At 40.5% G+C, this 23,022-nt stretch overlaps 1 protein-coding gene across 1 annotated transcript in view; it reads right to left on the bottom strand.

Moving 5' to 3' along the window:
* Window positions 1-23,022, bottom strand: part of PLXNC1 (plexin C1) — a 143,791-nt gene that overhangs the window by 55,076 nt on the left and 65,693 nt on the right. Inside the window, 7 exon segments of the mRNA XM_011361784.2 lie at window positions 1,509-1,611; window positions 3,818-4,003; window positions 4,119-4,322; window positions 7,549-7,636; window positions 10,093-10,272; window positions 13,040-13,176; window positions 22,842-22,940. Coding sequence (XP_011360086.1) covers window positions 1,509-1,611; window positions 3,818-4,003; window positions 4,119-4,322; window positions 7,549-7,636; window positions 10,093-10,272; window positions 13,040-13,176; window positions 22,842-22,940 — 997 coding nt within the window.

Raw genomic sequence — 23,022 nt, 5'->3', positions numbered from 1 at the left:
GCACCAGGGACTGGTGCTTCTATGAGAATCTAATGCCTGATGATCTGAGGTGGAGCTGAGGCGGTGATGCTAGTCCTGGGGAGCAGCTGAAAATATAGACGAAGCTTTGCTGGCTTGCCCACCATTCACACCTCCTGCCATGTGCCCTGGTTCCTAACAGGCCACAGACTGTTACCAGTCCACAGCCCAGGGGTTGGAGACCCCTGTCTTCCTCGAAGCCGGCACCAGCCAGGACTTTATCAAAATATCGAGCCCAGTTCTGGATCCAGATGGATGCGCAAATTGGGGAAAGCATAAAAAAACACCCAAAATGATCATCCACAGGGAAAAACAGGGTCTCTGCAAAATTAGTTCATTCCATTAGGCCAGTTAATTCTACACATAAATCCTTCCTTCACTGGACTGGGACCCACTCATGACAAAGGACTAGATTTATCTTCTGTAGCTCTGGAGACTGGCACAGTTATTAGCAATGTAACAGATACTCGATAAACACAAGGTAAATGGATGCAGGGATGGGCAGGTGAATGTGTGAGGGAGTGGGTATCTGGAAGGAGATATTCACAGCTATTAACAGAAAATCTTAGAAAGGCAATGCCTCTGTTAAATCAAGGAATATGAAGTGCTCCATCAGTTGTGGAGAAGAGCTCTTTTTCTTGGACAAAAGGAAACAGAGTTAAAACGAAAAGCAGCTCAGCACTAAAAGTCACACACTAAGTGGCTCCGGGGACCAGGTACACAGATGAGTCAAGTGACCTGGGGGGATACAGCAGGGAGTGGTGGAGAGTGCAGCAAAAACCCGCTGAACATATGGCCTCTCTCAAGAGGTCACTGCTACTCAGCTCCAGCAAACTGATGCTATGGGAAAATTGGGACCTAATGAATGATCCGGATCTTTCACATTTTCAAGAGCTTTTTAAAAATGTGAATCACTAATTTAAAAATATGGTCGGCTACTTCAAAGTTTTAAAAAAATGCTGTGTGGGCCAAACAAAACATGGATGGGCTAGACTGAGGGAGTGGGCAATCACCATGGGGTTGTGGGGTTTGGATGAGCCTTGAAACGTTTTAATGGATGGTACGAATCACACTTCTAAAATATAGTTCTTCTAGGAAAAGCAGGGTTGGGGTGGGGTGAGGGGTAGGAGGGCAGGATGAGGTGGCAGGATGACATGATCAACTCCTGTGAGTCCAAAATTGCAGAAGAATTCTGAGGGAATAATATAAACAGGACATCTGTCATTACAACTCAAAAGATCGAGGAAGCAACATGGATTATATTTCTTCAACACCAAAATACTGTCTTCGTAATCCAGCCTTTTATTTATAAAGTATCCTAAAAACGTTTATAAAGCCCTCGACATGTATCTAGTATTCTAAAGTTCTGATTTGGGTTTTCATCCATTAATACTTAAGTGAAGCAAACAGCCCCTGAAAGCTAAAAGTCAGCCTGTCTGATGAGAGACCCCAGGGAATAAATCTCTAACAAATTTAAACAGGGCACTTACCAAAAATGACAATTACTAGCAAGATGGGAAGCCCAATCAGATAGTACAAAGTGGAAACAACTGATTCCTGCTTGACGTAGAGCTCCAAGTTTCCCAGTTTGACCTAAGGGGACAAAAAGTGTCATTAGACTCACCTGAGCTGGGTACCATACCTATCTATACAATTTTCTCCCCCAAAGGGTTTCCCCCAGGATACAAAAAGAGGTGGCATGCTAGGTAGAATATGTGAGTTCAAGTCTCATCTCTAGGCCAGATTAGCTATGTGACCTTGAGCCAATGAAGAAAATTCACTGTGCCTTGGTTTTGAGGTGTGCTGGACTAGACATTGAAATTTTAAACCTTGGTCCTCTTTGCTCTGGGGTTTAAAGAGGTTTAGAAGGCACTTGCCCCTTGACTAAGGAAGCAAATGATTTTTATTTCTTCTGCATCTTACATTTTCTTGGCAGGCCTATTCTGAATGATGCATTCTGTGACAAAAACCAATTTGGCAATGCTGCCCGGATCATCCCTGAGGGCCTTTCACAATTTTAGTTTTTGGCTATAAAAATTTTGTAAAACTTGTAACTCTATATCAAGCTTTATTTTTGCATCAACATACACATCAGTATTAAGGCACATTTCAATCCTGGCTGCTCCTATGGAGGCCTTTGAGCAAGGTGGCTGGAGTACAGATTCTGGACCTGGGGAGCCTTGGTCCTAAACCCCAGCTTTGCCACCTGCTCTCCTTACAAGCTGTAGGAGCTTGAGATAGTCACTCAAACATGCAATCCTCACTTTCCTCAACTTCACAATGTTGATGGTGCCTCTGTAGAGTTGTTGCAAAGGGTAAATGTGCTATGTCATTTAAGTCAGTCAGCTTATGACACTCCTCCTCAAAAAACTCTTTAGTGCCTTCCCAGAATTCAAAGCCAAGTCTTCACAATGGCCAACGAGGTCCGAATGATCTGTCAGGTCTCCCTGCTCCCACCATTAGTTCTCCAGCTCCCTGAGAATATTCCCCCTTGCTCCCTCCGCTCCAGCCACACTGGCCCCTTTGCTGCTCCTCAAACACACCAGGCAGGTCCAGACTCAGGACCTTTGCAACCTGCGGTGCTCTTCGCCTAGAGCGCTCTACCCCGCACAGCCTATGGCTCATTCCCGCTCTTCCTTGAGGTCCTTACTCAAATGTCAGCTTTATAGGGAGGCCGTTTCTGTTCACCTTTATCAAACTGACAGCCCTGCCCCCATGCTCCTATTCCCCTGCCTGCTTCATTTTTCTCCCTAACAATTACCATCGCCTAACATATTTTTAATTTATTTTCTTTGCTATGTATCCCTTTAGGTAATCTCCATAAAGGCAGATGTTCTTTTTCTGTTTTCTTCTCTCTCTATCTCCACCACAGTGTAGGCACTCGGGAACTATTTCATGAATAATGAATGCTAGCGTTCACTCTTCTCAGCTAACTGGACATGGTGGAGCACTAGTGAGTTTAGCTGTTCTTACTGATTTGGTAATAATTATTACATTTTTACAATACAACACATGGACAAAGGGAGGCTCGGCGAAGCTAAGTGACTTATCTAAGGCCACACAGTTATTAGCTGGTACAGCTGGGACATGAACACATTTTTATTTTGCCTTCTAGTCGGATATTCTTTTTTTCTTGTTATTTATGACTATAGATCATTAAGCACTTTTGGGGGGATAGTCTGTGCAGAGAGCCTCATAGGGCATGAATGCCATAAAGGGAGACTTCTAATATATTTCCCTTCCCCATGGATTCACATCTTTATTGGGGACCATAAATACACCAGTGATGGGGCCCTCAAACATGTCTGGGAAAAGATTAATTGCAGCGAGAATGACTTCATGGTGGTGGAAGCAGCCCACCCACCACCCATAGATTATCTGGTCTCCATTAGACGTGAATGTTCTTCTGAGTGTGCTAAAGAGGCTCCCATTTTGGATTTCTGCTAAGACATGTCACCACTGCATTTGGGAAAAGAACGACAGCTCATTCGAGGGGTCTAAAGATTCTGCTTGCAGATGCTACAGTCTCAACATATGCCTAGAACAAAAGCTATCAAGACTCATTAGTATTATAAACAATGGTGTGTTCAACGCTCTGACATTCGAATAGGCACACGGATGGATTCTGGCAGCTATTTCGGAGAAATTATGCTTGGGTTTGCAACACCAGCTTCGTTTATCTTCTATTTAAAGTGAGGATCTAAAGATCCAAGAAAGATTACATTCCGACTTCTGGTTTAGCCAAGGAATTCCCCCCAAATAAAGTAAAACTAACGGAGAGAACTGTCAGGGGACTTACACGGACTTTCTTGGAAGAGGAGGCGATTCTGTTTGCAGTTCTGATGCCTTTAATTTTGCAGAGGATGGTGGTGAGATCTTGATTTCTAGTAATGTTTTCAAAGCTGCAATTTAATTGCTTATTTTCCCCATGGAAGAGAGTAATTTCAATGTCTTTCTCGGAAATGTTGAAGTTATCATTTTCTTTCTGCGAAAAACAAAGCGAAGATGAAGAAATCAGGACACATGTGGAAACTCACAAATATAAGCACACCTTTCCAGTTGGGAGTGGGCGCAGCCCACACGAGAAAAGAGAAACATACTAGAATTTTTACTTCTAATTCTGTGTCCACCTCGGGGTCGACCCGATACCCTGTAAATCTGGGGTCCTCAAGGTACTGCAAGCTTCCACAGTCCAGGTAGGTCTCCTGAACTCTCAGCTTCACGGTGACATTGGTACGTGCTTTCGAACTCTTTAAACTGGGGGCTAGGAACCTGCAGTGAGTTGCCATACAATGTTCAGAGACCTGAGGGAGAAGAAAAGAGCATTTAACAACTTCATTTATGAATTCCAGCTCTGGGATTTAAGAACTAAGTGACCCAGGCAACCGAACTTCTTTGTGTTTCTATTTTCTCATCTGTAAAATGGGACAGCAAAACTGCCTGCCTCGCAGAGCTGAATTAACCGTACATCAAATTAACCGAGATGAGGGCTCATTAAATTACACGAGGGCCATGTCAAATGAGATTATCCACGTAAAACGCTTAGAATAGTTCCTGGCACACAGTAAGGACTCGAAAATGCTAGCTGTTGTTCTTACTAACGACAGTGAAAGCAGGCAGAAGGTTATGCGTGGGGGAAAATGGTACACAGAAAGAAGTAGGATAGAAAAAGGGGAAGACTTTGCACCAACAGGCTTGTGTGTCCTTCAAGCCACCAAGGCTGAGTCTATCCGGGAAGGGCGGAAAGGAACCCTCAGCAAGGGCCGGCAGCTGGCCTGCAGGCAGCTGGCTGACTCACTCTTTGTTGGGGAACCTCCTGTAGTGCTTTAGCAGAAACTCTCACCACAAAAAGGAAAAGGCTTTGCAGGCCTAAGAGAAAATAGGGGAAAACAAAAGTAAAAGGGACCATGCAACCCCCGTGAAATGAAGAGCGAGAAGACTGGGAACGATGAAGAAAGTCCGGCCCACTTTAAAAGTTTATTTATAAAAAAACAAACAAACATAAATATTGTCATTTTCAGGTGTCCAGAGAGACAGGCAGATAAAACTGCTGGGAAAGGGAAGTCGACAAACGTCTTTTAAAAAGAGCAATAAAACTGTGGAAAGAAATTGGTCAGGTGGGGAGGTGGGGAGTTTTCCTCTTTTTTTTTTCTCTTTTTTTCACTTTTTTTCAGCTGCGTTTTCCTCTTTTTAATTTACTCTCTTTTTTTTTTTTTTTTTTTTCACTTTTTTTCAGCTGCGTTTTCCTCTTTTTAATTTACTCTCTAATATTGGAGTATAGAAAAGCGGGTAGAATGAGGCAGTAGGTGGGAAAATGTGATGCAAAGGGCTGAGCTGTGGATCAGCAAACCCTCTTTCCCCCTTAACACCTTTCGGAACGGCAGCCCCGAGTCTCTCGCTGACATTCTGGTACTATGATGAAAACTACCAACCCCGCTGCCTCTGTCTGCTCAGCAGCCGTAACCCCGGAGGGCCAGCTTTATATTAAAGATGACTTCTAGAAAGATTTCCAGTGACAGGGTCACCCTAACCTCATTATCCTCAACTCCCAATTTCCATACTAGTGACTAGCTCCCACTACTGGAAATACTCTTTTTTGTTAGTTTCCAAGCAACTGCTTGGTCATCTTCACTGGCCACCTTATTTGCTTTCACTCCTTAAAATGAAGCGGCTCTGCAAGAGTCTATCCTGGGCACTCTTCTCTTCTTCTGCTGTGTTCTCACTCCCACAGTGCTGTTCCCAATCTCCCTCTTAAGACGACTTTCCAAAGAGGACCCAATCATCTCCAGTTCCACACTCGCCCCAGCACTCCAGACCTGCCCTACTGATAACAGCCCAACGGACGGCTCAGCCACGGGACCTGCTCACATCTCAAGCACATCTGGCCTTTGCATTCGCATTCTCGTTGGTCTCCTGGCCTTTTTTTTCAGTTACTGCTTCTCCAAACTATCCCATGTGGCACCATTGCCAAAATAATCGTCATAAAGGGAACCTATATTCATGTCACTGCCTGCTTAAAGATCTTCAATTCTCCCCACCGTCTATAGAATTAAGGGCACAATTATCAGTCTGACACTCTCTTACAACCAACGGTTTTCTAGCCATCCCTCTTGCACATTCCCAATCCATCCTCTAGGCTCTGACTGAGCACAACTGACACAGTCTCGTCACAGGCCTGGGACTAACTCATCCTCATCCTCTGCACCTGAAACTGCCTCCTTGCTCCCACCTATCTGAGTTCTACCCACCCTGCTCTACTCTTCAGACATTCTTAACTCAATCCATATTTAATTTCCCTTTGATGCCGAAATAACGCAGTGCCTTCTTGGACATACAGGGTTTCTGAGCTGGAAGGGAATCAGAGGATTTAGATTTTGAGGACATCCTGTGCTCTCAACTTTGAATCCCAGTGCGGATTAGCTATCTCCCTCCATCATAGCGATATTACTATCTTATTTATCTTTTCCCCTGCACCCATCAAAATGTTTTGCCTACTGTAGGTGCATGATAAGTTCTACTTGATCTAGCAACAGCAGCAAGGGAGAGAGAGCAAGTCCACTAACAAATTCAGACAACGTTTCTGGTCAGAGGGTCAACCTACGCAAACAATTCAACGTGATGTGTTCACATCATGGAGACGGGGCCTGGAATCAAATACAATGTGAGGCTTGGAACTGGCTCTGAAGTGCGTCAGTAGGTGGACATGTGTATGACAAGGCTGTAAGGATGACTTAAGAAGGCCTCCTGTATCTGGGCTTAAGCAGGAGCCAGGTCTGTGGCCACTCACAAACCCGCCAGCTTCAGCAGGAAGTTATCAGCCTGGGCCCCAGAGAGGCTGCTACCTTCACATCTCGTGAAGGGAGGAGAGAAAGGGGAGAAAGAACGGGGTGAGCTTTCGGGAAGAGTTCAGAAGTGCACTCAGAGGCTCCAACCCGTATCTGAAATGCATCGTTTCCTACGACGAGGTCTGTGTGTGACGCCTCTCGGTGTAAGAACTGGGTGAGTGGTGGGCATCAGACCACTCTGTATGGGAAGTTGAAAGGCAAGAGGAGGCGAGGTCAGAGGAAGGGACCAAATCAGGTCAAAGAGACGATGGTCTATGACGAGATCTCTGGGACCTTAGCAGGTCACTGAACCTCTGAACTGCAGTTCTCTTTTTGCACGTACTCTTCGCAGAAATACAATTCTTCCTTACGTGACGCCTTCGCCACTCACAAGGCATTTTCACACATATTCATAAACATTGTCTCATTAAAGTGACTTGCCATAAATCACACATGAGAAAATGGCAGGTCTTGTCATACCAAGTTCCTTCCTCTTTCCCCTGTGCCACTGCCTGAAATACTTAACTACAAGTTTAAGGTCTTATTATTTCCACTATAGCACAGATGGTATACATCATGCAACGGGTAAAAGCACAGAATATCACAAAGACACAGAAATAAACTATATTCCCCAACATATTTTAGTGTGATAGTAACAAAATCATCCTTGAAAATAACTATTATTACAAAGCGGCCAAAGACTTACATTTATGTTTCCTTTTAACTCATGTGAAATGATTAAGTTGTCAATTACATCAAAATTTCTGCCCGTGATGGTTATGTTTTGACCACCGCTGCAAGGAAAAATGCAACAATAGGAGTTTTATAATGAACATACGGGTATTTTACATTTATGAACAAAGCTATCAATTTGTTCACACTTAATATTAAACTCACTTATGTTTGAAAGCAAATTAACAAATTCAAAATTCAAATGCAGGACAATTTTAGAGATCTTTTAATGATACCGGTTATAAAGTCATAGTTTTTAAGATACACGAATATAAAAAGTCACATCAGAGCCTGTTGCAATTTGTAGGAAAATGCCCAAATTCTTCTGCGGAATTTTGAGTTCTGTTGTGTCATGTTGCCACATATATTCAGATCATCAACTGTACCTTGAAAAGGTTTCACTAAACAGAATTTTGTTTGATTGCTGCTTAATCTATACGAAGATTCTTCAATCTAACAATTTTCAAAATCAAACTCCCAAACTACCAATTACATTTTATTCAGGGAGACTGGGAACACTTTGGACAAGGTAAAATTATAAATGACATTAAAAGTATATATTCCTATTTGGTAAACCATATAAATAACAGCTACGTTCTATCTCTCCAAAACCAAGCCAAATGATTTCACATATTCTTAGCACCTAATTGCATATAAGTAAAGTGGTCATTAGATGTGAAATAAACAGCTGTCCACAGTTCTGGCTGCCCTTGCACCCTCATTCATGTAGGTCACTAGACACTCATTCCCGGGGACAGGCGCCTGAGCATGTCAGCTGAGCCCAGGATGACAAGACCAGGAGGTGGACACGAACAGGTCAATTTGTGTAGGGCAGAAGAAAGACATTGAGCCCTGAACCTTCCAGCCTCAAGGAGGAAGGGCCGAGTTGGCCTCATGCCAGCCTGTCTCCATCACTAGAAAACCAGGCCAAGCATACTCTGCCAATGGCTAGACCGCAGAGCCACGTTCTTGCCTTGGAGTCACCGAGAGACCCAAGCTCAGAATATGAAAGCTGACTGGACATTAAGAAGCTTCTTATTTTACGGCAAAGCAGAACACTGGTGTCTTAGAGCACAGCACCCTGGGCCAGGCTGCCTGGGAGCCTGGGCAAGTCATTTGAATACTCCATGTCTCAGTTTCCTCATCTGCAAAGGGGGCCACTCATAGCAGAGCCCTTACGCTTGTGAACATTAACTGAGTCAATAGATATAACATACCAGGCATGTGGGGAGTGCCACATCCATGTGTGCTTTAATTTATAGGAAGGAATTAGACCGAGAGCAGGGAGTGGCACGCTAGAGCCTTGGTTTGGAAATTTCACATTTCCTCATGCCACTGTTATGGATGGAACTGTTGAAGTCCTAACCCCCAGGACCTCAGAACGTGACTTATTTGGAGACAAGGTCTTTAAAGGGGTAATTTGGAGACAAGGTCTTTAAATGAGGTCACTCGGGTAGCCAAAATCCAATATGACTGGTATCCTTATAAAAAGAGGAAATTAGGACAGAGCTAGGCTCAGGGGGAAAGCCATGTGAAGGCACAGGGAGGAGAAGGCCATCTACAGGCCAGGTAGAGAGGCCTCAGAAGAAACCAACCCTGACAGCACCTTGATCTTGGACTTCCAGCTTCCAGAAATTTGATGACATAAATATCTGTTATTTAATCCACCCAGTATGTGGTACTTTGCTATTGCAGCCCTAGCAGTCTCATACATCTACCTCTCACTTAATCTTAAAAAAGAATATGAATCTTAAAAGAATAATAATAAAAGAATATTCCCACCATCCCTTTTTTGGTTTTATCTTTCTTTCTTAAAACAAAGCTTCTGTAGTTTCCACTAGACTGTACTTAGAAAATTAGCTTCAGGTGAAGAAAATATCTTTAGGGTTATATTCCAAAATCTTAAAAGTGAATTTAAATTCGACTAGAGAGATAATTTTTTTTCCTTAATATATTGGAGTCACCTGGAAGAGTTTATTTTGGAATTTACATCTCACTTAGGGAGCATCTTTAAACTGTAGATACTGCTTTTCATTTAGATACCGCCCACCAGTTCCTTAAATTATTCAAAACAGTTTATTCTAAAGGTTATAAAACGAAAGACGTAAGAAAGAAGCTTTGCGTCATGGGCAGGAGTGAGACGGAGTGAAGAAGGTCATGTGTTTGTACCAGAAAACTAGACCAAGAATAGTTACTGCAATTGAATAAATATTTTAAAAGCTGAAAGATTTATATGATCTAAAAAGAAACGAGAGTATGAACAAACATTTTAGCTGTGAGTTTCCTGGCAGCCACGGCTAAGAGTAAAACAGGAAGTGCTCATAGAGTTTACTGTGATGATGGGAAGCAACCTGTTTGTCAGGTATGCGCTTGTTTTTAGGAATAAATCCTGCGAGAAATTCTGTGAGAGGAATTTAGATATGACTATTATTTTTATATTTATTTGCATGAAATACATGATCTGTATGCATCTGACCCTTTTAACTATAACAAGAGAAAAATATGAATTAGAAAGTACCTGATCCAGGTGGTAGCAGGATATATGAGGGAACATTGTGGCAGAGCAATGTAAGACAAGGGTCCCACAGGAGAACAGTTCCCACCATCAAACTGGATACACACATCCTTTATCTCTTTTCGGCTTGACGGTAGAGAGAATTTCATGTGGGTGTCATTTAGCACATGGCTAACCCGTATCCTAGAAAGAAGTAGAAAAAGAACTCTTATATGACATAGACACTTAGCATAGTTAATTACCCAAGGTGACAGCATATGAATTTCATGAACTACAGCAGTTCATGAACTATCAGAACAGCTGCAGGCAACTGCTGATTAATCAGGGGCCACTTATCCAGTTTGGCATCATCTGGGGCAGGGTTTCTCTTTCTTTTGTGCATTTTTGTATTTATTTGCATTTCCCTTAGAAGTGGGGGAAGAAAGAGATATAACCAGAGCCCTTAAGAAACCCTAACAGAAAGCAGAACATGAACTGGGTATTAAGTTATATTAAGGAATTACTGTTAATTCTGTCAAGTACAATAATGGCACTATCTTTCCCTGTCAGAGACATACGCCACTGAAGTATTTATGAGTGAAAGAATTTGGTGTCCGGAACATGCTTTTAAGAACTCCAGCCGCCATTGTTCCCTCCCCTCCAAAACTGAGGAGGAAATCGACGACACAAGATTGGCAAGAGTTGGAAAGTTCTGAAGCTGGAGGATGGGTACAGAGAGGTTCACTTCACTCTTTTCTCTTGTGTATGTTTGCAAATGTCTGTAATGAAAAGTTTTAAAAAAAGAGCAGCCCCAGTCAAGCACTGGGAGGGTAGAACTCAACCCCGGCACAGCTGGGAATTCTGCTGCATTGAGAGCAGAGAGCCTATGACTTAAAGTCCATGCCAAGAGCCCAGGGGCCTCAGAATCAATCAGCCGTCAGAGCCAACCTGCCTCCCAAGGAGCTCCAGACTGGAAATTAGCTAGGACTGTTGTGGGTGCTCCTGACATCTGCAGGGTGTATCCTTGTCACCCTTGGGAGTCAAAGCAAAGCCTTCTTTCTACAACATTCTCTCTGTAACCTGCCGCTTCCTCCGCGCGTCAAGTCCACAATGGCCCTCTAAAGCATGAATGATTAAGACTGGGTTGTGTCTGAATAATAATCAGTATAATTATGCTACATGAGAAGTTATCATTATGCCTTAAATAATGTGCATGATTATTAACTTTAATGCACATATCCTTTAAGTTGTAATATTAGATTCTAACCATAAGGCAAATTCAAAAAACATGAGAGTCAGTTTGTACTTATACTACCTCCGCTTTACATTCTAGATATAGGAAATTCATCATAAAATGGCTGATCATTAAAATTCAAACTTGTTTATAAATTTTGGAAGGAGAGAGGCGGAAATGTGGGTCACTCCACTACTACTGTCAAATTTTTCTCTGTTGGAATAACTAGGCATTTTTAAAAGATCACATTAAAAGAGTTTGGGATTATGTGCAGCATGAAGTCAGATGTAGGATTGACGGGGTATTATGTTTACTGCTCATGAACTTGGGTTCACCACACAAATGTGGTTAGCGAAATGCTACATGCAGAAAGGTCTCTTAGTCATTTAATTTAATAACTGCAGGATCTCAAGACACATTCAGAATTGAAATGAGAGCATAAAGAGACAGAAACATGGTAAAGCTCTGAAAAACTACTTATTTTTCAGTGAAGTTAATTGCCTTTCAGTGAATGCACAGGTGTCTAACTTCAGATTTCGTTACACAAAATGAAAGATTTTTGCAATAAGGTATTTAGCCAGGATAAACGGCACAAAATACCTATGTTGCATAGATACAGCCACTAATATGTACTTGTAAATTCTGGTAAATAGCAGAACAGAGAAAAGCCACCGACGAGGAGCTTTTTCCTTCGAGATAACAGACATCCCAAATTTACTGCTAGAAGGGGTAGGGGATGGCAGTTATACATGGCAAATGAATTAAAATAGAAAATTCAGTAACTAAGTGTGGCAGATTAAAATGGTGTACGAATTTGAGGAGTTAAAAACCAAAACACCACGCTTCAGCAGATTGTCTTCAATGCATTTCCGTGATGAGAACAAGCTCAGTATTATACTTTATGTAGACGGCAACATCATTTATTTCAAATCAGCCCAAACTTCTAAAAGCTAACAAGCAGAAAACTCAAATTATCTATTGTTATCATTATTACATCTCTTTTTTTTTTTTTTTGAGAGGGGGAATATTTGTACAAGAACGTCAGTAAGACACTGAAATTTTTTCTCTCTCAAAAGTTTCATTGAAAGGATGAGTTAGGGGAAAAGAAGTCATAGAAATGATGACGTTCAAGTAGTGCCCTGACCAGATATGTTTTGTTTTGGGGTGTTCGTTCTCCTTTCCTCCCTCCTCCTTTCCCTCTCTCTCTCCTTCCTTCCCTTCCTCCCTTCCTCCTTCTTTCTTTTTTTAAACTACTGTATGTTCCATTTACTCATTATTTGAGCCTGAAACCACTCCAATAAAGAGAAGGCTATAGAGTAAAATGGATCAGAAAGTTTCTTTTTTCAACTTCAGGCAATCTATCGGAAGAGTTGTCACATTTTCTCATTAAATTCTGAGGTACAAAGTACTCAACTGGTTTTCTAAGTGGGACATCTTTAACAATGATATTTGTTACTCGAAATACTTGATTTTGTTAATGAAGACAAATCAGGACAACCTGAAATTATCGTGTACTGAGATTTTTGGGAGAACATGGGACAGATTCCCTCCCAATTAACTTCGAATGTGGTGTATAAATGATTTCACTTTTTAAAATTACATTATATCAAATATACAGAGAAACTGGCCCACTTTGACATATGGAAATAATTCGACTATATAAAGATTATATTCCTTTGGCATACGTTTAGCTTTTCACTATATTACCAAGAATAAATTACTAATATTTTAACTCACACATCCTTCTCACAAGTACTGGTTCCTTTCAGGATCATTACGATGTTAGATGCCTGCGTAAAGTTTGCTCCTGTGACTATCACGTTACTTTTCCCTAAGGTTGATATTTTATGTGGCTCAATGGATTCAATGTAGACCTATTGGAAATAAAAGATTAAAACACAAGATCAAAGCTAAGAAATGGCACTGTTCCAAAAAATCTGTTTATGCGCTGTAGTTCGAAGAAATCACTGGGAAATTACAACATTTTGCAAACATAGGCAGACAGTGTTTAATGAAATCAATGAATTCAAGGAAGAGTGCTGAAGATTCATGTCTCTCAACATGCGACAGCATGAGGTCAAACCAATTAGTCTTTGTCTCACAAGACAGTTGAAAATACAGTTGAAGAGTCTGACGTTCTGTCTGAAGAGTGAGATATCACTGGAGTCTCAAAAATGCTTGCTGCCTACAGCCCCTGGAGGCTCACAATACAACAAAATGAAGGAAAAGACAAGGGGTCCACTGATCATCAGCCAATGGCAGACTCATCATTAGGCTGGAATAAATGTCATTCTGGATAAATTTAATTCCCAAGAAAGCAGTTCCTATTTTTTGTTTGTTTCAGTTAGGCTATTTGAATCAAGGAATACACTGCAGGGAAAAAAAATCTCAAAAAATCAACTCGTTCAGTCACCTAATATCGAGTAGCTGATGCCTAAACCATGCAGCCAACCATTTCTTCTCCACAGTTTGCAGATACTACCTTCTCCTTCTCCATGCCCATTACAGACTTTATCAGACCTTCCTTTAAAGTAAGTTTCCCTTGCAATCACCTGATACCTGGTCCCACATAATGCAGGCTTACACACTTTACTTCTCCCTTTGCAGAGTCTAATCAAATTCCCCTAAAAGGGGAAAAAAAAAAAAAGACCCTTTTTGATGGCAAGAATTGTTTTCCCTTTCAAAGACAAAACGATCCTGATTTCTTTCATTTTTCCCTACAGATGAAACTGTCTATCATTTTGATCATCTTATTGTTTTGTAGACCATCTCTGGCAAGTCCGTATCTTCTACAGCGTGGTGACCAAAACAGGACATAAGATTCCAAGATTCTCACCAATATAAAGTACAACAGGGCGTTAGCAAGAATGACTATCATGCTCACACTCTTGGTGTTTGAAAACAACCCTCAGGTCCAGAGACACGTAATCATGTGAAATTTGCTAAGGCATAAACGCCAAGTGTAACCGCTTAGAGGATAAAGTTTAGGAGGAAGCCACTTAAGGCACTGGAGGAGCTTTAGTCATGTCCAACACCTGCCTCTTGAAGTAACCTAGTATTCTCTGCTCCTCTGTATGTGTGACACTCACTGGAATGGCTGGGCTGCTGGGCCCGCCCATCCTGCTGAGACGTCTTATCATTCTGCTCCTTGGCTAACACAAGTGCTATATAGTAGAGAGGTCACCATCACTCATTATCGCTATGGATTAGTTTTTCAGACTGAGGTAAACTCATTGTTAATGTCATCACAGCAATGATGTAATGTGACAGAGAATTGATTTTGGTGACAGAATTTATTTTAATCACTTAGTAAAAGACTTTAGCCCATATTTATAGAATCGTGAAGGGCCTGAAAGGGTCACTTTAATTATTCTGTTATCCTTGAGTGCATTTTATGGGAGAAATTATCTGCAAGAGTGGTACTTTGGAATGGGGGATTAGCAAAGACTTAGAGATAAATCTCTTGTAAATGTCAAGTGTGTGTTGTATAGCAAAAGGCTTACTCTTTGCTCTGACATCATGACAACTAAGTGAACAAGTATTTACTGAACACCTACAGGGTCCCTAGGACGGCACTAGGTATCGTGGGGGGAACACGCTGTGTACACTAGATCAGGAGTTGGCAAACTATTGGATTTGCCTGAAGCAGGCAAATCCGGCCTATGGCTTGTTTTTATATGGCCCACGAGAAAATGGTAAAAGAAGAAAAATTATTCCATGGCATGTGAAAATACGTTAAATTCAAATTTCAGTGTCCATAAAGAAAGTGTTTTTGGAACACGACCACGCCCACTCACTTATGTATTGTCTGTGCTGCTTTCACACTACGGCAGCAGAGCTGAGTAGTTACAAGAGAACTCATAGCTCACAAAGCCTAAAATGTTTGTTGTCTGGCTCTTTGTAGAAAAAATCTGCTGACTTCTACACTTGAGGTGTCCACTGTCTTCCTAGGGGGACAAGAGAAACTGTGTTTTATTTTATGTGAACGTCAATGCAGACTCATATTTACACCCAAGTCAACTGAGTCCCAGGTTTCTTTCTAGCTATTCCTCTTCACTTCTTATAATTATACGGTTGATGTCTGTTCAAACAAAATTTTCAAACACGCCAAGTAAATGCTACTTCTCTATTCTCAGTAGAGGATAAAGAGAGCCTTATAACTAGTGTACACGAGATTTTCAAGGGGGTTATAGTTTGCTCCGTAAATGGCTCTACAGATTCTCTACCATCAGAGGATCTGCCACATCGCCTTAACTTTTCATTTCCCCCGGAGTAGAGACAGCTCTGCTACTTCAAAAGGATTTCATTTTAAAACCTTATTGTTTAAAAGTTTCCATTGGCTGTCTAGGATGGAATCCAGCCCTGGCCTATCTCATGAAAACAGATGCTTCTCATCTGCTTTCAAAGAGGGTCAGATTAGTTGTCCTTTGTTTGCTTGGAGAATCTCTCTTAATCTTAATAAGTGAGCCAAAGGGCTACCAAGAGGACCTCATTAAATAAACGGTGCAGGTATAAAGGAAAAAAAAAAAAAAAGATTAGGTAGCTACATGGCTGTACCATATCGCTGCAATAATTCTTAGAAATATAATATTTTCTATTTTTATTGATAAGGATTTTTAAAATCCAGTACAGATAAAAGGCAAAGAATGATTGCTCCACAACTGTTCCACACATCTAATATTTTAGATCGATTTTTTAATTTTAATCAAGAGTTAATTTACAACCCGACATGAAGTAGTAGGCCCCACAAGCTTATACATCGAAGGGTTTGGTTAATTTAAAAACATAATCTAGCTTGATACAAAAAGACAATTTCTTACAGCCCTATAGTGAGATTCCTCTCCCATCCTATGTCTAAGGATTTCCATATATCAAATCAAAATACCACAGACTATAACTCTCACAGCCCTCTGGTGTCCAGAAATTAACCTCAGAATAGTCCACCACTTATCAGTTACATTTCAAAGACTTAGAGTTGTTTTTAAATGGCTGCACAATTTTAAATTATTTAATAAAATAATATGAGCTCTAGCTGCTCACGTGTTTAAATCACTCCCTGTTTTGTACAAAAAAGTACATTAGAAACTGGTTAATTAGGTGATTACAGAATACCCAACTATTTATTTTTTAAAAATAAAGTCATTATAGGATATTGGAAATAGCACAACCACTAAGAAATAGTTATCTTTTAAAAGGTCTAAGAGGATTATTCCTGACAGTAAGAGTACCTTTTGTGAAGTCTGACGTCAACACAATTCAAATTACCATGACATTAATGGAGAAAATATTGCTATGATTGAAAAGAATATTGGAAAGTGGTACATTAGGAAGGCTCAGTTTATTAAGACCAAATTGTACTCTATTAATGTTTTTAAAAATCTGAATATAGCAAAGCTCTCCACAGGCCTGGATCTGAATCAACTAAAACATCTCACAGATATTCAGTCATGAAATTGGTTCAAATGAGACTAGATAAAAAGTCACATGGATTCAAAACCAGCTGGAAATCTGAAACTAAGGGACATTAGAGAGATGAAAGGTGGCATAGCTAATTACAGGAAAGTGTCCTGTAGGACTCTACAGAGGTTAGTGTTTGGTTCAGACTTATTTAACATCTTTATTAATGAGCGAGAGAGACAGAAGAAATAAATTTAAAAAATGTATGCACTGAGAAGAGCAGTGGGGATGGTAAAGTATAAAAAGAAGTGAGATATGTAAAGAAAAAAGCAAAATGCAATCCTATGAAAGAAAAATTAGAGTTATGTGGAACAAAAAGGTTATCTGTCTGATGCTCAGCACCCAGGCAAATGCGCCTTCCTGGAGGCCCTGGGACAGGCCCCAGAAACTTGGGAGGTAACTTCCAGGTGGTCCCAGGAACTGGCTAGAGCCAGAGTGCCGACCGAGATAGACCTGAAGACTTCCAAGGAGCAGGCAACAGACCAAGGCCCTGTGTGAGGCTGACATGGCCCGGGGTGGGGCTGCCAGCAAAGTTGTTATCCTTTCTCACTGAATGTCCTTAGTGTGGCTCCTCAGAACTGTACTGGCCAACCAGGGCTCCATGATGGGGGGTTGGGAGGAAGGGCTCCTCCTCTCCAGTAGAAACCCCTGAGTGCAGATTAAATTGAACCACTCGAAATCCACGTCTCTGCTCAGTTTCAAATTCAGCACAGATTCTTGCTGCTCCACTCTCCTAAGGGCCTCAGTTTCCATCTCAGTCTCGGAGTAAACGCTGGCCTTGCCTGGGTCTGACTCCTTCGCTCTGATACCTCGCAACCTACTCTTCTCCTCCAGAGGCTTTGATGCTAATACGCTCCCCTCACCGTCTGCCCAGGCTTGAGGTCTCGGTCCCACCCCACATCTGTGTAACAGATGGGGCAGGCTTTATAGCCAAATGACAAGAGAAGCCAATATTAGTTTCCTCCATCCTGGACTGACTTTCATCATCAATACTACATAGTTTAATACTTGTTTATATTAAGTTGAGGTCAAACAATGGAGAACAGTGGTTAAAACTGTGGCCTCTGGCATCAGACTGCCTGGGTTCAAATCTCTTTCCTATTGTTTACTTTCTATTTACCCTCTGTAAAATTTGTCTATAAAATGGGAAAAAGAGGTCCATTGCGAAGCTTAAATAGATGCTCTGAGATTAGGACACAGCATAGGTTCAACAAATATTAGCTATCGTTATTTAATTTAGTATATTCTGGCATTCCTTCTTATATCTTTTTCTGTTCTACACACTCGGCTGCTGCTTGAAAAGGAATCTTACTTCCTCCAAAACACTGTAAGTTCTACAATGTAAGCTCCATAAGGGGACACATTTTGCCCACCTGTCTAGCGCACAGTAGGTGTTCAATAAACACATTTTGAATGAATGAATGAATGAATGAATGAATGACCAATCAGAACTGAATCCCACAGCACCTAGTACAGTGGTAGGCCCATAGGAGCTATCCAACGATTAATATATTAAAGTGAATTTCACTTTTAAAGGCAAGGTCCCTGAAAGAATCCTTTTGGATTGCCTATGACAAATTTAAAAGCACATTCCAAAGTGATAAAGGAAGAAAAAGAGGAACAATTTGGATATAAACTCCTCAAGAGAGGAGACGCGGCTTTGTGTGGTTCATTTCTGCCCTATGGTGATAAGCATACCATGAAGAACAACAACAGATATTAGAACGACATCATATCATAGATCTTCACAACCTTTCCTTGACAACAGGAAAGAGAGAGCAGCCACCTCTCCTCTCAGCAGGCAGAGGCACCAGATACAAGACATAAAAAGGAAGGAAAAGAGGTTAGAGCAGGGCAACAGGGCCAACCATCTCTGAGAGAGACTGGCCTTTATAGCTGAAAATATTTTTCATCCAGAGGTCGAACGTCGATTTTTGAGTTCATTTCCCTATTTGGGTGATGCTTTCCCTTAATGGAGCACCACCCCTCTCCCCTACCCCCCAGTAAATGACAGTACTTATTTTTAGGTCAGGGTATAGGGATGAGTCATAGGTCACGAAACTGCCAGGGCAACAGGCCCAAACTTGGTTTGAAGCAGGAAACTTATAAGTGCCACTTCTTTGGATAAAAAAATTCATACATCAAAAAAAATAAAAGGTCACAAATCAGAACTATGGACGGATAAGACTAAAAAAATGTCTTCGACATTTTTTGCCACTGAAGAACAAAGTCAAAACTCCTAGGCCTGATGTGTTAGGCCCTGTAGATGCAGGCTTCGGGGTCATTTCAAACTGACGTTCCATAATTTCATGCAACCTTCTGTTCTAGCCAAATTTAATTACTTGAGGTATCCTAGAATGGGTGCCCTGGAATTTTCTGGTGCCTCCACTACGCTTTTGCTTATGCTAGTCCCTCTGCTTAGAATATCCACTCCTCGGTCCCCTTGCATCTAGATGCTTCTCATCACTCAAAGGTTGGCTGAAATACCATCTCTGTCAATCAAGCCGTCCATCAATCAAAGACTTAACCAACCACACTGATTAAGTGTTTTAAACTGCCAGGCACTGGGTTTAAATAAGCAGAAATGCCTCTAAGATAAGGCCCCAGGCACAGGGAGGCTCTCTGGGTTTGTAGATTCTCTGGTACTTTCCCTATGTTAACATTTTTTCTTTTTTAATTATGTATTCTTACTTATGAACTCATGTATAAGATTCTTGAGACTGATGGCAAGAGAGGTGCCTGATTCATTTGCGTCCTCCTCATTATATCTATGGAGCTCAGGAAAATGGCACCTAATAAGTGCTCCATAAATACCTGTAAGAACAATCAACTCAAGCTCAGAATCGTGAAGCTCAAGACAGTCTACAGCATTCACATCTTGTGTCCCCAATGCCTGGCACATAAGAAGCACTCAGTACATATGTGACGTGGGAAGATGCCTTGAAGGAATGCTCTTGATGGCTTTTCCGCTAGGAAGAGAGTGCTCAGTGCTTTAAGTTTGGGGACTCAAACTGCAAACCTGGAGTTTTACATTCCTCATGATAATGAAAGACAGCAGTGCTACACAGAGCATGAGAAATTCCTCCCACGACAAATAATAATACTCCATTCCCCATCAACCAAAATTGAGATTCAGTTTTGAGTCATATTTAAAACAACATTTCAGTATCAATAAAATGTCTTTCACCAAATAAAGAAGGGTCATTCACAGAGAAGCACTGGAGACAGGTCAGGGCTTTTGTTTATTTTCAGCTTCTTCCTGCTCTCTTGGTGACTCTGGTTCTTTTTAACACACAATAACAAAGGTCAAAAGATGCCGGAAGACAATACAAGAAACCAAGGTACTGTGACTTTATTATTTTTTTTCTTTAAAAGAAATTTAAAAAGCCATTGCCTGGACCACTACTCAGCAATAAAAAGGACTAAATTATTGATACATAAAAGAACTTGGATGAATTTGCACAGAATTACGTTGAGTTAAAAAAGCCAATTCCAAAAGGATACATCTGGATGATTCCATTTACATAAAATTCTTGTCATGATAAAATCACAGAAACAGAACAGATCAGTGGTTGCCAGGGGGCAGAGAAGGGGAGTGGGAGGTGGAGGGAAGTGGGTGTGGCTATAAGCAAACAACACGGGGTGACAGAGCTGCTCTGTTATCTTGACTGTTGTCACTGTCAGTATCCTGGCTGTGATGATGTGGTATAGTTTTTTAAAATGTTACTATTGGGGGAAACTGGGGAAAAGATATATGAGATCTCTGTTTTATTTTCTTATAATTACATGTGAATCTACAATTATCTCAAAAAAATGTTTAATTTTTCCAAAACAATCTTGAATAAGAAGAATAAAGTTGAAGAACTCACACTTTCTGGTTTCAAAACTTATTACAAAGCTACAGTAATCAAAACAGTGTGTTATGGGTATAAAGACAGACATACAGATCAATGGAAATAAAGCCCAGAGATAAATTCTCACATTTACAGTTAAATGATTTTCAAGAGGGAGATGAGACTGTTCAGCGGGAAAAGAACAGTCTTTTCAACAAATGGTACCAGAAAAACTGAATATCTGCATGCAAAAGAATGAAGCTGGACTCTTACTTTACGCCGTATACAAAAATTAACTCGAAATGGAACAAAGCTCTAAACCTAAGAGATAAAACTCTCAGAGGAAAATATGGGAGAAAAGCTTAAGGAAATTGGATTTGGGAATGATTTCTTGGTATGATATCCAAAGCACAGGCAGCAAAAGAAAAAATATATAAATTGGACTTCATCAAAATGAATCAGGCACTTGTGTGCAAAGGACATAGTCAACTGAATGAAAAGGCATCCTATGGAATAGGAGAAAATATTTGTAAATCATATCTCCAATAAGAGATTGATATCCAGGATAAAGAGCAAACTCCTACAACTTGACAACAACAAAAAACACAAACGACATGCCAAAAAGTCGAAGCAACACAAATATTCATTGAGCTGAATAGGTAAACAAAATGTGGTCTGTCCATGCAATGGAATATCATTTAGCCTTAAAAAGGAAGGAAATTCTGACCTATGCTACGAAATGCATGAACAGTGAGGACATTATGTTAAGTGAAATAAACCAGTCACGAAAAGACAAATTTTGCATGATTCCATTTATATGAGGCACCTATGGCAATCAAATCCACAGAGATAGAAAGTAGAATGGTGATTTGCCAGGATCTGGGTGGAAGGCAAAATGAAGAGTTATTATTTAATGGGTACAGAGTTTCGGTTTTGCAAGATGAAATGTGTTCTGGCGATGGATGATGGTGATGGTTGCCTAACAGTGCGACTGTACTTAACACACACTACACTGTACACTTTTATAAGATGGTAAATCTTATGCTATGCATATCTTGCCAAAATTAAAAAAAAAAAAAAACTGAAATAACGAAAGAGAAATTTAATTTTTAAAAAAAGCCACTGCCTTTTTGATTCAAGTTCTTGTTGCTATGTCTTAGTTTTATAAACCAATGGGAAGAGAAAGGTCCATCACTTAATAAGCCCATCACTTAATAAAACCTCACTGACTTTTACATTCTGGAATATTGGCATGCCAAGTTTTTCTAATGTTTTTAATTAACTTCATAATCCATTTCGATTCATGTTCCCTTTGCCTGTTTTTAATTCACCTAAAGTTTCTATCAACTTTTCTGTAGTGATTAAAAAGGTGTTACTTTTTTATACTGGCACTCGATCTTAAATAGCAGTACATGGATAAATCAAAGCCACAAATTAGTTGCAAAATATAAAATTGAACCTTTAAAAAAAAACATGCTGTAGTTTTGTCTGCTCTTACTAAACCCCAAGGTTAACGAGAACAAGAACTTGTCTGTTTTTTACCACCTAGTAGATGCTCAATTAATTTTTGTTAACTGCATGAAGCCAGTACTTCTGTGCTCTCTAAGCACAGCCACCATGTCTGCCAGGAAATGTTTATATTGTCACCTCTTCTCTTTTTAAATATGTCTGTTAACTGAGCTTGGTGATTTACCCTGAAGAAAATAAGAGGAATTTCCAAGGAAATCTCATGGAAAATAACCATGTTTTGAGAAGTGGAGAGAAAGGTACCTATATTATATAGAAACAAATTTTGTTTTAAAGTAATTAACCACTGGTTAGATCGGCTCTATAAAGGAAAGAAAACAATGTAGCCACAGTTTGTGTATACACTTTTCATATTCTCCATTGCACATAATCCCCAGAAATGCAATCGTAATACATGGTTCAAACTGAAATCCCCTCAGTACTATGTGCTACATACTTCCATCTAATTCTCCCCAAGTGAGCCACAAAGTCACCTTTAAAATTTTACTCCCCCCGGAACAACATCATTTTTCATAATTACGGAATTTTAATTTCTTTTATGTGAGTGTTCAGCCTTTGATGTATTGAGCCAATTAAATGAAACTCGGTTTAAACCAAAGGTAAAAAAAGGGAATTTTGGCAGAAAGTAAAATAGGGAACTTTAAAAAGGAACCCAAAGTGGTAGTTGTTATTGTCATTTAAGGGGAGATTTTTCCATTATCAACACAAAAACAGGGTCTGACCTGCAAGCCTGGGCTGGTTCTGCTAAACTTATTCTTGAACCCTCCTCCATCTGCTGTGTTGGATGGTGCCCGCTTCTCAACCGCAACTTGACAAGGTTCCTGAAATGAAGAACATCTCTTCAACATCCGGATGGGTGGGAGATTCAGAGTTTGAAATAAACACAAAAGACAGGCTGGTGGT

This window comes from Pteropus vampyrus, unplaced genomic scaffold (assembly GCF_000151845.1).
Source record: "Pteropus vampyrus isolate Shadow unplaced genomic scaffold, Pvam_2.0 Scaffold70, whole genome shotgun sequence".
NCBI lineage: Eukaryota > Metazoa > Chordata > Mammalia > Chiroptera > Pteropodidae > Pteropus > Pteropus vampyrus.
Note: the sequence above shows the minus strand (reverse complement) of the source record. Positions and strands in the feature narration are given on the sequence as shown.